The sequence below is a fragment of the Copadichromis virginalis genome, linkage group LG14, assembly GCF_057382275.1.
Source record: "Copadichromis virginalis isolate Kocher_CV1m ecotype Utaka linkage group LG14, C_Virginalis_male_GT1.1, whole genome shotgun sequence".
Classification (NCBI taxonomy): domain Eukaryota; kingdom Metazoa; phylum Chordata; class Actinopteri; order Cichliformes; family Cichlidae; genus Copadichromis; species Copadichromis virginalis.
This window is the reverse complement of record NC_140631.1, coordinates 12,918,586-12,935,848: the sequence shown is the minus strand read 5'-3', so window position 1 is coordinate 12,935,848 and position 17,263 is coordinate 12,918,586. Positions and strand designations below refer to the sequence as shown.

The 17,263-nt window shown below is 46.0% G+C and overlaps 2 protein-coding genes across 4 annotated transcripts in view; one reads left to right on the top strand and one right to left on the bottom strand.

Moving 5' to 3' along the window:
* Positions 1-10,175, top strand: part of ssh2a (slingshot protein phosphatase 2a) — a 31,707-nt gene extending 21,532 nt beyond the window's left edge. For both annotated transcript variants that reach the window (XM_085479356.1, XM_085479355.1), the window contains 13 exons: positions 377-489; positions 852-916; positions 1,410-1,531; positions 1,765-1,830; positions 1,960-2,025; positions 2,476-2,670; positions 4,560-4,653; positions 5,647-5,775; positions 5,932-5,978; positions 6,123-6,269; positions 6,384-6,584; positions 6,667-7,543; positions 8,008-10,175. In XM_085479356.1, the coding sequence (XP_085335482.1) occupies positions 377-489; positions 852-916; positions 1,410-1,531; positions 1,765-1,830; positions 1,960-2,025; positions 2,476-2,670; positions 4,560-4,653; positions 5,647-5,775; positions 5,932-5,978; positions 6,123-6,269; positions 6,384-6,584; positions 6,667-7,543; positions 8,008-9,639 (3,754 nt within the window). In that variant the 3' untranslated portion in view covers positions 9,640-10,175. The remainder of the gene's footprint in view (positions 1-376; positions 490-851; positions 917-1,409; positions 1,532-1,764; positions 1,831-1,959; positions 2,026-2,475; positions 2,671-4,559; positions 4,654-5,646; positions 5,776-5,931; positions 5,979-6,122; positions 6,270-6,383; positions 6,585-6,666; positions 7,544-8,007) is intronic.
* Positions 10,176-12,773: 2,598 nt separating this feature from the next.
* Positions 12,774-17,263, bottom strand: part of ankrd13b (ankyrin repeat domain 13B) — a 41,632-nt gene continuing 37,142 nt past the window's right edge. For both annotated transcript variants that reach the window (XM_085479357.1, XM_085479359.1), the window contains 2 exons: positions 15,251-15,327; positions 12,774-13,278 (listed from right to left, as the gene is read on the bottom strand). In XM_085479357.1, the coding sequence (XP_085335483.1) occupies positions 13,077-13,278; positions 15,251-15,327 (279 nt within the window). In that variant the 3' untranslated portion in view covers positions 12,774-13,076. The remainder of the gene's footprint in view (positions 13,279-15,250; positions 15,328-17,263) is intronic.

Below are 17,263 nucleotides of genomic sequence, written 5' to 3'. Positions count from 1 at the left end.
CCTATCCCTCCCTCCTGGCAGCTGTTAGTGTGAGTAAGTCTTGTGTGTGTAATCCAGCTGTGTGGAGGACCAGAGAACATTGTGTTCTGAGTTCACATCGGGGCTTGGATGTTGTTTTGTTCGCATCGGTCTGTGAGCTCTGATCTGGGGAGCCTGCAGACCAGAGGCGAGCTGAATGGGGCATTGTGACGGCGACACAAGGGCACGACAACGCTCTACTAGTCCGTGTCCCCGTCTTGTGCCTGTTATGGGCATCCGGGGTCGGCATGTGGAAGGAAGCGATTTCAAATTAAGTTACGCAAAAAAATACCAGTTATGATTAGATAAGTTTGCTTTTTAGGCTTCTATTCATGCTTCATTTTCTCTTCTCTTCCAGTATCAGTGAGAGCTTCCTCACAGTTAAAGGTGCAGCCCTCTTCCTTCCCAGGGGTAACAGTCCCACGCAGAACTCCGCACCTCGAATCAGCCAGCGCAGGAACAAACACACAGGTAAACCCTCATACTTACAGCGCCCACACAAACAGCAGCTGCACCATCTCCCAAAACTTCCTCTTACTCCCTTTTTCACCCCAAACCTCACAAATGAACTCTGTGGAAAAACTTGAGATTAAAGAGCACAGTATGTCTTCAAATGGACATTCCTCTACAGCATCATGGGTCACGGCTGGCGTTAATTTCTGTCAAGCTGTTTCACAACAGAGCAGATAAGCTCAGCAGTGGTGAGCTTGTTTGCTGGATAGGAAAAAAAAACCCCAAAAACATCTTAATAAGTCACAGACAAAACGGATCCACACGGGAAATGACACTTTCTATCTGATGTCGTCTCATACTTTGAAAATGTTTTTGTCCAGGTGACCTCCAGAAGCATCTTCAGACCATGTTCACTGTGCTGCGCCCAGAAGACACAATCAGACTGGTTAGTAACAAGCACACATAAATAAATATAATTACAAAGGTCAGTTGTGTGTGGTCCTGTGATCAGAGAGCATATTCCAGAGCATCTGATTAAGGTCTTAAGAACTGAAACATGGATTGACTTTTGAAAACATAAACGGTTATGAGGCAAAGGAAGTCTCAGCTCTTCCAGCTGTGCCAACAACACCCTCACATGAACCTTGCAGAACTCTAAGTGTACTATAAGTGTGCTCGCCTTTCCCCTGATGTCCCTGCTGCATGTTTAATGAAAAGGGCTTATGAGAGAGGGATTTTTAAAAAAAGGACTGGTTAAAACCACCTTAGGTTGTCCCTGCATATCTCATATTCACTATCCAGATTTTTAAATGCCAGTCTTGTGGTATAAAGTATCTATAGGCCCTTGAATGATAAAGGGTTGATTTCCAGGGCTGTAAAGAGTCAAAGACATTACACAGGTGATTCTACAGTTTGCCCCTGTCCTTCTTTTCTTGCAGGCTGTGCGTCTGGAGAGCGCCTGCCCTCAGGTAACCCGCTACATGGTGGTGGTTTCCACCAATGGTAGACAGGACACAGAGGAGAGCATCGTGCTCGGCATGGACTTTGTCTCCTCTGATAGGTACACCTTCTCCGTCTTATTGTAGTTTTATAATAACTCAAGAATTTATGTTTTTGCTATGCAGATTTCTTTTTTCTTCTTGAATTGGATCGTCCTCATACTGTAACTGTGGTGTAGTTGACACAGTCAGAGAAATTCAATAAATCAGTGAAAGTTTTTTCAGCTAAAGGATAAAGTAAGCAAACCAGTGCATCTTGTTTCACTGTCTTTACCTTGTCGATCTTCTCTGGCAGCTGCTGCACGGTGGGTCTGGTTCTCCCTCTCTGGAGCGACACTATGATCCACTTGGATGGAGATGGGTAAGACGCCACACCTACTCCCTGCTTCCTCTTACTGCTCCCTGGGGCAGCTGCCCGACTGCTCTGATGACTTTGTTTACTTGTTTGTGAGCTTTGTGTTTTCTAACCTGTCTCTTTGCATCTCCACAGTGGCTTTAGTGTGTCGACAGTCAACAGGGTTCACGTCTTCAAACCAGTGTCTGTCCAGGCCATGTGGTGAGCAACCTTTATTTATTCCACCAGAATGACAGCCGTGTGAAGCTGTTGGCCTGCAAACAATGTGTCCATTGTGCTCCACCCTTAACTTTGACCTCCAGACTGTTTTTTCCTCACTTTTTCTTATCTTTTCATTTGTTGTCTTATCATGTTTTTGCTTTCAATCCCTCTCACGTGTCAGAACCGCCTCTTCATATCTTTATTTTGTTGTCCCCGACTGACTTCCTCCTTTGAGTATGATCATGTTATGCCTCTTTATAGCTTCAACCTATGCCCTGTTGTTTAGTTCTCACATGTTTTTATTCATTCTTCACACATCCATCCTTTTTATTTTCACTCTCACATAACTTTTACTCTTTATAAGTCCAAATTCCTTTCTGCACTTTTCATTCCTCCCAGTGACATTTGCTCATGTGAAAAATCTCCTTGCTTTCAACTGTCTGCCCTCAGGTCAGCCCTCCAGTCGCTCCACAAAGCTTGCGAGGTGGCTCGCTGCCACAACTACTACCCAGGCAGCCTGTTCCTGACCTGGGTCAGCTACTACCAGAGCAGAGTCTCATCCAGCCAGTTGTGTATCAACGAATGGAACGCCATGCAGGATGTCGAATCGCACCGTGCCAATTCACCCGTCCTCTTCACAGACCTGTGAGTAGATTAGGATGGCCACATTAAGGAAAGGGTTTTTCAGAGAAGCACTGCAAACCACTTTGAGAATTGTGTGGCATAAACCCTGCGCCTGATGTGCACACATGCACATGACATAGACTAGAGGGTAAACACGCTGCTCCCCAGAAATTCACAGCAGTAACTGCTCACACAGTCGTACACAGTTTCATCACAAATTCACCTTCACCGTGGCTGTTTCTGTGAAAAGTAAAAAATATGTTGCAGTCGCATCTTCCTAACAGCATTGCCTAACAAGCATAACAAGTGTTGCTACATCCCCAAACTAAAATATTGCAGTCTGCAGATCCATGGACTCTGGAATGAGGCCACGTGCCCTCTCTAACCTTCCAGGAGAGGCAAAAACAACAGACCAAAACAAAAGCCTGAAGCGCTGATGTTTACAAAGGTGCCTAATCATTAACGTGTTCACAACATGATGAATAACGCTGCCTTATCAACATATTTACATGGAAACATAATAAAATACAAGCAGTGACTTCAATAGATTTGTCTTCACTGATACCAGGGAAATTCCCCTCCCTGCTCCTTCGTCACATGCTCTGCTACCTATTTAGACTGTCTGCCTCTCTCCCCTCACGCACACACACACACACTCTCTCTTTGGGGGTCTTCTGGAGTCTAAAATAGCCAAGGCTTTAGCTGTCTTGATTTACTTATGGAAAAGTAGAGTCCAGATAAACCCATAGGTAAGTAGAGTCGCAGAAAAACAGACAGGAGCAGGTGGTGAGCACAAAGACGGGGGCTACTTGAGGAAATAATGAGGAACAGTTCGGGCAGAAAAAAAGCCACTTCAAACCATACGTTTAAACACTTCGCACACACAGACACGCACAGTCTCTCTCGGAATGATTTGGCTCTGCCCCTTACAGCCAAACACAGAAAGTTCCTGTTGGTTTTCCCGGACAGGGAGGCTGCTAAAGCCTCGTGACATGTCAGTGTTTGTTGACATGGCTTTCCCCCGCCCCAACACTAAAAATAATCTTATCTACCTGCAAGCAATTCAGGGAAGCTGCGTAAAATTTCCATTATTCATTTACTCATTAGCTCCGGTCCTTATGTCGTCATTTGCCCTCGTGTAGTCTGTGTTTTTGCCTGACTAGGCTTCCCTCCCTCAGGCCGTCTGCAGACAAGTGGAGGCTTGTTGTGAGGTAAAAGTGTTACTGCATGTCAGTAAATAACCCGTGTCAGTTTTTGTTGTTGTTGTTTTCTCACTCAACCCTCGTTCCACTCAACTCGTTCTCATGAGGTCAGGGAAATGTTCAGGGTTGAGCTAAACAAGCCCCCCTCCTACCTCATTTCCAACACAGATGATGCTTTCATCTGTGCAGTGTCACACACCTGTGGTCACTGTACTTCCCCTTTTTGTAGCTGCTGACCCACACTGCTGTGTGCTGATGTCCGGAATCAGTTTGAAGCAAAAAACAAAAGAAAAAATGTTAGAAGAAGTCGTTCACAGACAAACTGAGCTCTTCTCTCCAGAGAGGCAATTAGGCCACTTGTTGGTATCGTCGGTGTGACGTCGGAAAGGCCCCCAGCCAGAACACTTAGGAACACAGCGCGGCACAACAAGAAGCAGAGCCTACAAGGGGACTTTGTCTAATTCTGAGAAACTGGAGAGGGGAACAGAAAATCTGAGAGCACAAACTCAAACGGGAGCACAAAACAAAGCCGTAGTTCTCTGGTGGAAGTAATGTCATTGAGACTTGCGTAAAAGTGAACATGAATGTAATGCAGCTGTGAAGGTGGCTCTCTTCAAAGTGAATTTTTTTTATTTATTTATTTTTTTTTACTTTGGCCAAGTGTTAAAGTTGTTTTTAAATGGAGGTCTTTGTGTGTTTTATGTGCAGGCCCACAGAAAGGGAGCGCACAGAACGGCTGATCAAGACGCGCCTCAGAGAGATAATGATGCAGAAGGACCTGGAGAACGTCACCTCAAAGGAGGTGAGGGGACAGTGAAATTTACATTTGGTGCTTAGATGTAGGTGTTAACTATAGACTGCACATTAAAGGTGGATATAGTCACCATGACATCTCTCATGGCTTGTGAAGTGAACAGATGGCCTTGTGTAGATGGCCTCCTTCTCTCCTCTTTCAAACCAGCTGTCTACACAACGTAAACATTGGCGTCCTCAGTCATGTGTCATTTGTCCGTTTTCAATTTAATTAAGTTTTATTTATATAGCAACCAATCACAACAACAGTCGCCTCAAGGCTCTTTATATTTTAAGGTGGACCCTACAGTAATACATACAGAGAAAAACTAACAATCATATGACCCCCAATGAGCAAGCACTTTGGCAACAGTGGGAAGAAAAAACTCCCTTTTAACAGGAAGAAACTTCCGGCAGAACCAGGCTCGGGGAGGGGCGGGGCCATCTGCTGCGACTGGATGGCGAGTGAGGGGAGAAAGACAGGATAAAAGGACATACTGTAGAAGAGAGAGGATTCAGGGTCACCTGAATCCTAACCACCTAACCAATTGCTTTAGCAAAAAGGAACGTTTTAAGCCTAATCTTAAAAGTAGAGATGGTGTCTGTCTCCCAAATCCAAACTGGAAACTGGTTTCAGGAGAGGGGCCTTTCTGTGCAAAGTAACTTAAATTTAAATTAGAATTGAAACTAGACACTGGGGCTATACACTCATCACTAAAGTGTTTACAGAGGTCATAAATCAAGAGCGACAGGGTCACTTTCTGAAAAGCTTGATTCAGACTTCCTTTTGCAGCCCAGATGTCTCCTCACGATGGTCGTGAGAAAGAATGCATGTTTACGCCACTGGCTTCACTTTTCAGACGCAGAGGCTGCAGTCATCTTTTATGTACAGTCTGTGGTTTTATTACTTGTAAAGATGTACTTATGCCCTGATTTTCTGCGTTTCCCTGCTGCTGTTATCAGCTGTCATCAGACCATTTATTGTTTGCCTGAACTTTCACAGATCCGAACAGAGCTGGAGATCCAGATGGTGTGCAACCTGAGGGAGTTTAAAGAGTTCATAGACAATGAGATGATTGTGATCCTGGGACAGATGGACAGCCCCACGGAAATATTTGATCACGTCTTCCTGGTGAGACAATTGGGCTTTGATTCCATTAGCCTGTGAAGGTTTGTCATGTCAGACTTGAGGTTCAGTAAAAAGCTGCATCTAACCTTGTTTTGTCTTTGTAATTGTAAATAAAAACTTAGCGCGTGCTGTTAATGACTGGACCTGTGTTGTTTATAGGGTTCAGAGTGGAACGCTTCTAACCTGGAGGAGCTGCAGAACAGTGGGTAAGAGATCAGTCACTTAAGCTAAGATTAAAATTGATGTATTAAATAAATTTTCTCGTTAAAGTCGATTGAAACGAGTAGCTCGTTTATCATCGTCACATCCATGAGATCACACTGACACGCCTCCTCCCGTCTCTCCTCCAGAGTGCGCTACATCCTGAATGTGACCCGGGAAATCGACAACTTTTTTCCAGGAATGTTTGAATACCACAACATCAGAGTGTACGACGAGGAGGCCACCAACCTGTTGGAGTACTGGAACGACACGTACAAGTTCATCACCAAAGCCAAGTAGGCTTCCACACACACACACACACACACACACACACACACACACACAGTTTAAGCTCCTCTTTCTCACTAGTTCATGTGCTTCAACCCTGCCTCTTTCCCTTCCCACTTTAGGAAAGCCGGTGCCAAGTGTCTGGTTCACTGTAAGATGGGCGTGAGCCGCTCTGCTTCCACAGTGATAGCCTACGCTATGAAGGAGTATGGCTGGAACCTGGACACCGCCTTTGACTATGTGAAGGAAAGACGGGCCGTCACCAAGCCGAACCCTTCCTTCATGAAGCAGCTGGAGGAGTATCAGGGAATTCTGCTGGCAAGGTGTGCTCTCATGCAGAAACATGTACAGTTCCTTAGAAGGAATTTGGAGCTAACGAACTCTTCTCTCCCTCTTGTTCTTCAGCAAACAGAGGCATAATAAGCTATGGCGTTCCCACAGTGACAGCGACCTATCAGATCGCCTGGACTCGAAGCCTTCATCTCCCTCCTTGAACCGCGCTGACTCTCACAATAACAACACCTCCTCCCCGTCTGTGCATCACTTCCTGGGTGTGGCCGTGCTGCAGGCGCTCTACCCCGAGCCCGAAGACTCTCACGCGCTCTCCAACGGAGTGTGTGACTCGCTGGTTCAGGAGGTCAGATCAGATTGCGCAGACCCCCGCCTGCTTCCCCTCCCCAGACCCCGAGCAGCCACCGTGGTCCCAGAGGAAAAGCAGGGCAGCTCGGCGAGCGTGGCCATCACTGTGCCCGTCGCTCTTCCACTTCCACCACCATCGCTCCACATCCTACCTCCCACCCCTGAACTGCAGCGCGCTCACAGGGACACTCCCACACATCTGTCCTGCTCAGTGGGCAAACCAGAGGAGCTGTTCCTCATCTTACCCGACAGAAGCAGTTCAGAGGAAGTCTCTCCTCTCACTCTGGGATCCACTGACTCGGACATGATCAACCAATCATTGTCTGATTTAACGAACAACAGCCACACTCCGCTCAGCCCTGCGACTCCCACTTCCTCGCCTCCGATCTCGGCTTTCGCTCCCAGCGACGACAACAACAACAACCCGAGCGAGTTGGATACCCGCGGTGAGGCAGACGGGTCATCGACCCACAGCACGGACAGCATCGACTTCTTCAGCGCCCGGGAGAAGTTTCTGGGGCTGGCCAAAGATGGCCGACATCGGACGCTTTCAGAGCAGGCACAGCAAAGGACGTCTCTGTCAACTGACAGAGAAACAGAGGTCAGCGAAGACGAGGAGGAGCAGAGGAATGAGATGAGTCAGGTAAGGTTTCATTCAGCTGCTTCTTTCTGTTCATTTTTATTTATTTATTTTTTTTAATAGCATCTCAGTTGTACGACCACTTTTCAGAGTGACCTTTGTCATCATCATCAGCTGTAAAGAGAAAAATTTAAAAATTCCGGTCAAATCCTTTGATTTAGGAGATTTAAATGAACTTTGAATAGTATCCACGGTTTTATTTTAAAGTTTTAATCAGAGGGAAGTAAACTGGAATCTGAGTGAATGTGAGGACTGTGTGGTAGCAGATAGATTGAGCTGATCACAGTGACACCTGCTGGACAATGAGAGAATAATCAAGACCAAACCTCCTCCTATAACGAGTTGTCAGTAGTATTATGTGGATTATAAAAGAGTGTAAACAGGACTGAGCTAATAAGTCATTGCTTGGAATAAAAGCCTCACAATGGCTGTGCTAATAAAGTCTGTATCCTCTCTTTGTCTCTCAGGAGTCTGATGACAGCTCTGACAAAACCAGTCCTGACCGGATTCATCACACTCACCACGACAACGGAATATCAGTCCGCCATATTGTCACTGAGATCGAAGCCATATCACACCCCGCCGCATCTCTTCAGACTCCTTCCTCCTCCTCATCTTCTCCACTCCCTCCATCCTCTCACAGTCCTCAGGTCATCCGACCGGAACATCAGGAAGAGGGGGAGTCTTCTGAAGTCACGCACACCTCTTCGACTCCACCTTCACACCCCCAGCCTCCCACCACACTGTTGTGCGACTGGCCGGCGGGCTCCGTGCGGCGGGCCACCAAGCAGCTGGAGCAGAAGCTGAAGCAGGAACTGGAGATGGTGGCATGTCAGCGGTCTCCGCTGCATTCGCCCAGCAGCGAACAACCTCCTGTCATACTGTCCGTATCCTCCGAACACGTGCTGCTCCACTCCCCCATGCATGCTGCAGAACAAAGGATCACTCAGGGAGAGAACATGGCTGTTTCTGCTAATGCTACGTCCAAAGATGAAGAGAAGCACACGGGGTCACACAAAAGACCCGATTTCTCAGGCACAAGCGACCTCCAAGACCTTTCATGTTCCCCAAAGTCAGATATCAGCCAAGTCTCTGGTGCTATACCTGTCAGTGTGCACACATCCACAGATAGCCACACAGTGACATCATCACTGGCCTCTGCTGAGCAGTTATCAGCATCATCTCAAGATACCTCAGCCCAGTCTCTCAGACGGGGCCAGCTCCATAGCCAAAACCTGCAGGACTGTTCGAACCTAATGACTCTGGATGGCGTGACGCTGCAGGAGTCGGACACGGATGAAAGCTCTCGGGTCAGGCAAGAGGGCTGCGGCCCCGTCTGCGCTGCCCAGAAGAGGCTGGCCCGAGGCAGCCAGGAGCTGGAGAAGATTCAGCAGACGCTGAGAGAGCTGCAGGCTTTTCTTCACGAGGGCATCACCCTCGAGACGGCAGACAGTCGAGCACAAGAACTGGGGCAGCCTCAGGGGCCAAGAGACGCCATGGACACAGACCCAGAAAGTTATAAAGGGGTGAGTTTTGAAGAGAGCCCTCCAGCTCTGAAAGTGGGGCAGCAGCTCCTAGAGAAGCAGGAGCAGAGGAGTTTGTTGGAGCCAACAGAGTGGCACAGAGCCACAGAGCTAGAGGCGCGCATCCGCCAGGCGGGGCTCACCCCCCCGTCTCTCATGAAGAGATCGGCCTCCTTGGCTAAACTGGACTGTCTGGAGCTGTCGGCTCATGACCTCAGCAGCTTGGACCTGAGGACGCACAACAGAGCAACACTGTCGCACTCGCCTGACTCGCCCTCGTCGCCCCAGTCTCACCCGGACGACACATGGAAGAAGCAGAAAGTGCTGGCTCAGAGGCCGTGCTCTGAAAGAACAGGTTCGTGCAGTGATGACACATCCCCTCCACCCCTCGGCCTCTCCCCCTCCACCAGAGGGGAAAGAGGAGAACGGGAGGAGTCAGAGAACAGCAGCAGTAGCAACAGCACGGTCCCTGCATCCCGTCAGCCGGGGAGAGGACACTCGTCAAGACGTTCTCGCAAAGCTTCCGCTGAGAAGAAGCAGCAGCGAGCTGTCACTCTGCTATACAACACCATGTAACCTCAGATCAGCAAGACTGGAACACATGCGACTGAAGCTGCGCTTATGTGTGTGAAAGAGACCGCATGATGTGTATGAATGTCAGCTGTAACCCCCTGTGTGTGTTCTCTGGTGTTATGTGTATAGTATGCAAGACATGAATGATGAGCATATATTTGCATGGAAACCACTGGATGTTTGTATGAACTGGAGTTCAGGTTCGTCTGTACAGTGTCATGAATGTCCAAACTAAGACTGAACGGTGCTCATGCACTCATTTATATCAGTGTCCCCTTTTTTTTTTTTTTTAAGTGTGACCCTCGCTGCCTGTTCAGAGTTTCTAAAACTCCAACCAGAGGGGCTTTTGTTTCTCAAACCATGCACTTTACTGTTTAGATGACTCTTTTTCTTTTAAAAAAAAATTTGAGACGTGTTTCTTACCCCGGGGAGGATTGTTGTTTTGCACTGTTCTCAGTAGACTTGTCTCTGTGGTTTTGTTTTCAAAGCTGGCAGACATGTCTTTATTCAGATTTTTAATTAAACCAGGACAAAGCTGATATGTTGTTTTTGTTTTTTATTATTACTTAATTGCTTTAGCAGTAAATAAAGGTGGTGAGTTTGTTTTAACGGTAGTGACTCCTTAGTTTTTCTGTTTTTAGCCACTCCCATGTAAGGCAAAGAAATGAGGCCAGCTTTTAAATATACCGCCACCTGCTGGACAGGCTGATCCACACACTAAAACTGGATTTCATGACATCGGGTATTGCCACTACCAAGCTTCTCTTTTCAAATGACTGAAAAGCACATCCTTAATAGAAATACATTTTACCTCTCGTTTTTAACTACAACTAACCGATCTTTTAAGCACGTCGGTGCCAACTCCAGTGGGAAATGATCTCCATCAGTGTTCAGCGCAGCTTATTTCAGGCTGACATTTTACCTACTGTTTCATGTGGGTAATTAAATACTGAGATGTAGGCCACCGGAGCCCCTGCTGAGAGACCCACACACAGACACGAGGCACAGACTGACATTAAAGGACTGAATCTGCTTTTAAAAAAAGAGAGGCTGGAGATAACTAAGACATCAAAACTCACAGGCTCCATATATGAAGACCAAAAGACTCTTTGGTGGTTTAAGTGAATCAAGAGGAAAAGCTGAGATCCCCTGACGTTTTCACCAATTAAATCCACCTCAGCAGACACAGCAGAAGGATTTTCAAATAAAATGTGTGTGTGTGTGTGTGTGTGTGTGTGTGTGTGTGTGTGTGTGTGTGTGTGTGTTTATCATGAGGAGAGGGAATAAAAATCAGTGGAGCAGAAGAGGAGAAAGGCTGAGATTGGCATCCTTCCTCTTTGCATACTGATGCTCTGAACGCGACTTATATCAGCAGCTCTTTGCAAATTCGTTTCACATAGGCTTGCAGCTCGGTACCTTCCACAGTCCTGGTATTTTTCATAATGCGCACTGCTGGTTCGTCCTTTTTTTTTCTCTGTCCTGAGTGCTGTTTCTTGGAGGTTTTACAGCCTCTAATCTGCTCCCCTTTTTTTCTCCCTTGTAAGCCTAAAATAACTTCAGCCAAACAAAAAAAAAACAAAAAACAACCCAGTTGGATCAGACTTCTTCAGCTCTGGGAATCCATGTCACAGGGACGATGATGAAGGTGGCAGCTGCTAAAAACGGATGAGCTCTCTCTGGTGCTGACAGACGCCGCAGCATTCCCCAATCTCGTGTGAAATAAATTGCTTTTGTCACTGTCCTCCACTGGAGAGGACCACGGAAACGAACTTAACAGTGGAAGAACTGTAGCGCGCGTGTGTGTGGTTTGGGGGGTGGTGAAGGGATTTACAGAGCATTTGAAAGGCTTAAGGAAAAAAAAAAAATCAAATAACACATTTCTACATTGCTCTCCAAAAAAAAATGATTTTCCTTTATTTAAATCATGTCAATTCACTTCCCAGCATACGTCATGAAAACACCGTGCTTTTTTTAACGTTTTGCAACATTTTTTCAAAAAGTAAAAAACAAAAGGAGCATTTTTTTAACTTCTTAACCCAACCGGGAAAGCTTAGAACCATGAATTACAGAAGGAAAAGAGAAGGTGGTATCCTCAGTTTGTGCTGATGCTGAAAGTTTTACATTTCTCACTTAATTAAAAAAAAAAAGAGCATAAGGTGTCCCTGCTCTCGTCATCCTCCACACAAAAACAAAACAAGTCCCTCAGAGCTCATCTACATTTGCACCCTGCCAATTTCTAAGAAAAAATTTGAGGGGTGATTTTACACTGGATTTTAGTTTTCAGCTTTTAAAAAAAACTTTTGCTCAGTGAAACTTGCCGTAGGTCACAAAAGACCCCCACCCCTTTCATTGGGTGCAGACCATGCTGAAATATTATAATGCACAGAAACACACTCACAAAAAAACAAAAACAAACAACCATCAGCTCATGTAAGGTGAGAAAAAGCAAATTTACAGAGAAAACTCTTCTCTAACCCACGATCCACATACAAACCTTTATTCCTGTTACTGTTTTTATTAATAAATGCTCTACTTCACATACAGTATAGTTAGTACACACCTAGTGTTCATCTGGGAGTCTCATCATTACTGTGCTCCTTGCAAAGCCCGGCGTCAGGGTTTAAAACTAGACCCCGGCCTGGGTTTCTTTTTTTGTTTTAAACTTTGTGCTCAAACTCAAACATCCATTAACAGTCATATATGTGCTTCACCCACAAGTACAGTACATCTGGATTTTGTGCAAATCAAAAAAAAAAAAAAAAGAGAAGAAGAAGAAACACATTAGTCCATCATTTTAAAAATTTTCATTAAAAACTGAGGAAGTCTGATTATTTATCGGCCTTCAAATGAGGAAGGCGTTCTCCACGCCGCTGCGCTCTTCGATGCAGTCAGAACTGAAAACCACACGCGCTCAGTGGTGACGGGAGCGTGGGGTGAGTGTGCATTAGGTGCTGGAGCAGTGAGTTGCCTGACACACTACATTTAGGGGAACTGTTTAGTTGACCTTATTGACCTTCTGTGCGTTGAGCTGGTTTGTTTTAAACGCACACACACACACGCACAGACAAACACGCACCCTTGCAAAACACCCCCCAAGAAATCATTAATTCGAGACGGAGTTCCTGTTAAACTGTGTCGTTGGTTGTAAACTGGCACTTGTTGAGAAAGTGCCAATGTGGCAGAAGAGAGACCAGGCGTGCGTCCGTCTCTGGCTTTGTGAAGCCGGGCAGACGCAACCACCTCATGGCTTCATGGGAAAAGGGTCTGGCTGAGGCGAGGGGAGGGACGGCCAGGTCAGATGTTACCTCTAAGATGGTTTTCTTTTTAAATTTCCAAGATTTTAAGCGGACACCTGCCCTTTTCCACCCACCTCCCCTCAGTCCAAACCCCCCACCCTGGCAGGACCGCCTGGTTCAGAGGGAGGGTGTGGGGTGAGGGGCTCATTTCTCCATGAGTGACAGCTGGATGATGCGCTGCAGCTCCTCCTCCTCCTGCTGCTGCCGAAGCTCTGCCTCCTGCTGCTCCCGGGCTGAGATCTCCATGGCGATACGCAGCTGCTCGTCATAGCTGCAGGTGGTCGGCTTCTTCTTGGAGGGGGTGGAGCAAAGGCTGGTGGGGGGGCGGGGCTTGTGCTGGGGGGTGCTGTGTACAGGGGCGAGGAAACACGGGTTTAAAAACCTCCTCAGTGGGCACACAGTAGGCATCATTCATAATAAGGATAAGTCAGTAATGGTTTCACTGTGAGTCAATGCATGAATAATGAATGAGGTCTGGGTTGCCAGGTTATGAGAATCTCCTCTGATTGCTGTTTATCTTTCCATCGTGACACTTTGCTTTGTCTTTTAATCTAACGCTTCACCGGAACTTAAACCTGGATCTGTCTCGTCCTGATTCCATTTATTACCGTCTGTCATTCTGCAGATTTGATGAACGGTGGGAGAAAGCTATTATCGACTCAAATTAGCTGCAGACTACATTGTGGAGTCTTAGTAAACGCTTTATTTAAAAACAAGGTGCGACAAAGGCTTCAGAAGAGACACAGCGAGACATGCGTTCCCATAACTGTGCTCGGTTCTATCACGAAATACTAAAAAAAACCAAAACTGTTTTTACCACAGACTGTATATAAAAGATGGACACAGAAACCCTGGAGTCAAGCATTTAAGCTGTCACTGTCTTTTTTTTCCCAGCTAAGTCATTCTGAGGACACTACACACAATAGCCAAGCATTTCTCTCTGCAACCCCAATGCCAAAAAAATGCATCAAATAAAATACAATTTGGGACTCTGACGTGAAAATCTCATAGACACTAACTTTATTTATAGTGGAACACAGAAAAGATGCCAAACGGTTAAACATTTTACTGCTTTAGAAAAGTATTAGCTCATGTGGGACTTGATGCCCCACAGCAACACATCTCAAAAACGTTAAGTGATGCTAAAAAGAAACAGCTGGAGGGACATTTTGCAACTGATTAGTTTAACTGGGTAGAAAAAGACAGGCAGCGTTTCTCATGAGTAAAGACGTTCACCAATTTGCCAAAATTCTGGATAAGGCAGAAAAGCAGTACTGGCCCATGATTTTGGGCCCTCGGGCAGCACTGCATTTAGAAATCAAACTTATGCTTAAGTTCATCAAGGACGATCCGCCTGCTTTCCTGGGTGTCTGACTGCTGGTCTGTTATTTACATCACTTCCTCTTTCCCATGCTGTCAAACTCGATGCCGACAGCACTGCTCTAGTGATCAGTCCTGCTTCCACTGAGCCAATCTGCCTCCACTCTGCTGAGATGTTAGCTTATTTTTCCATATCTGACATATTTTCTGTGTTCTACAGTAATATTTGGGTTTATGAGATTGCATTCTGTTCTTATTTTTACAGCTTTGCAACTTTCTCTTGGTGTCGGTCTATAGGTCCAACACTTTCCCCTCAGGTTAGAACTTTGGCTCGAGTAAACACTGCTATGGCAAGACTTGGGGAGGAGGCAGTGACGAAGAGGATAGGACAGTCTGTGAATCCAACCAGCCATCTGCAAACAGGGAATGCACCCAGAGAGAAACACTGTCTAAAGATAACAGAGGCTAAAGTCAACTACAGCACTGTCAACTGAGAAAGCAGGAAACTCTCTCAACTCTCTCATCCTCCCACCAACACCCCCTCTCTGCAAACACACACACACACACACACACACACTGGAGCTCAGATAGCAGATAGGAGAGGGGGAGAATAGCAGGATGGATAAGAGAATAGAGCAAGGAATGGGACAGGAATACAGGATGTGAGTCAAGTATGGGAGGAAAGAACCACAGGAAAAAAAAATTCACAGAGGAGTGCGAGACACTGAAGATTAACAACACATAAGAGAGCTGAGAGGAAGTCAGAGACAATGCGGTGGAGGGATGGCAGGATATAATTGCCTTCATCCTGGCACTCAAGGAGATTTATGCGGGGGCTTTTTTCCCCTCGCTGCTGACAACGAAAGTCCCGCTCTCTTTCATTCACTGACGCTTTTATCAGACTTTCTAACAAAGTCCCCAATAACAAAGAGCTTTAACTCAAACACGTGGGAGTCATTAAAAATCCCCCAAAATAAAACAAAGGCTTTCATTCTGACCTCTCGACACGACTCGGGTCGCAGGACAGAGGGTGAGTCCCCGGCTTGCTGTTGGTCAGCGCCTCCCAGATGGTCACCTGGGCACACAAAAGAGAAGGCGGCACAGGAAGTCAGTGAAGGAGCGCTGCAGGAAGCGGTGCATGCAAAACAAACGCATCCTCGTTCCCTGTAGGCAGCTTCCTGTTAACGTATGGTAGAGACGGAGCCAGCGGCCTTGGTCGTAAACTAAATGATCGATCCTGGCTGCGGTCCTACTCAAGTCCACGTACAGTTTTAATGCTACCAGTGATTAATAAAGATGAGAAGCACTTGTTAAATATAGACGTTCAAGTTTCAAATTCAGCTTCACACTGTCACAGAAATATATGGAAGCTGTGAACAAAAGCTGTTTTTTAGAAGATGACAGGATACCGTGTAAGCTAGATTTGTACAGCAGTTAAATCTGTAAAACACAGCGTGTCGGCGGGACGATCCTTTAACACCTGTCCTGCTTTGGTATTAGAGCAGTAATTAAAAGTGTCACCTTTCTCGGCGGCGCAGCGGTGGAAGCGCTCGGTACGGCTGCTGGAGACGAGAGCACAAACTGCAGCACAAAGCCTAAGCTGCAACCGTGCCCTTGCCTCCTCTGCTCCTTCCCCTTGTGTATTTCAGCTAAGAAAACTCAGAGGATGTTCTCTGACCTGTCTCACAGAGCCTATTTATACCTCACTTTCTGTAACGTCTGGAAGAAGGCCAAGGGCTATCAGGACCGAGGATCTCTGGGATTTTAAACAGCGCCGATCCTCAGGCAGCGTGCGCCACACATCAGAGCCAATTTATTCTACTTACTGATTTTACTTCAGCACTGATTGTTTTTTTATTTTCAAAACAGCTCACTTTTTCCCTCCTTCACTGCGTATATTTGTCTGGTCTTGCTTGACTTATGGTTAAATTTATTGCTGCCATTTGCGCCGTATAATTTAAAAGCAGGGAGAATACTTTCCACATTTGCTCCCTGTGCCTGCTCATAGAAATATACACACAGATATGTCATACTCCGCTGCCATTAATTACAGTAACGCGTCAGCACCATATTAGTATGGGAAAGCCGCATCTCCACTGTCTACTGTTTAAACAGACACAGAATTTGTGTGTGACATATCAGATTTAACATGTTTGGAACACATAACGAGACACATTGCAAAACATCAGTTTGGCGAGGTGCATCTCTGCAGCAGAGATGCACCTCAGAGGCTGCTAAAGATATACATGCACACAAGTGCTTCTTAATGCAAATGTCTCATCAGCCGATTACATGGCCGCGACTGAATTTGGGCAGACCCGGCCGAGATGATCCTCTGAAGTTTAAATTGAGCATTAGAATGAGGAAGAACGATGATTTAAGGAACTTTAAATGTGTCATTGTTGATGGTGCGAGACATGCTGGTCTAAGCGTGTCAGAAACTGCTCATCTGCTGGGATTTTCCCACAAAAACATCTCTGATTTGGGTAAAAATGCCTCGTTTATGGCCTGACTGCTTTGAGCTAGCTGATTGAACGGCACCAAAGGCCACAGAAGAGCATCTCTGAACACACAGTACTGGACAACAATGGTTCCAGCTACTCCTGGTGCAAAGGTGTAGGGTACACTTTTTGAGCCTTTAGTACAATTTGGGCAACCCAATGACAGAAAAGAATAAGAATTTATGGTACATGAATTTGAGCGTCCCATATGAATCAAAAATTGAACTGTTTTGTATAAATTAATAAATTATGAACTTCATAACGTGCAACTGCACTGCCTAAACATCATCCAAGTCATCCATTAGCTAGTCTGTGGGCTTGATTAAAACAGAACTACGTTCAGCTCATCCACAGTGTAGCATTCCCAGTATGCTGACACAGGTTCATTCACTATGTGTAGGCTACAATCAGCTGCTCTTTATAGGATGCGGGGAATACACCCAACCTTTACAGCACCATCAAAAATGATGAAGTGTAACATTAACCTTAGCTTCCAACCTGATGATGACC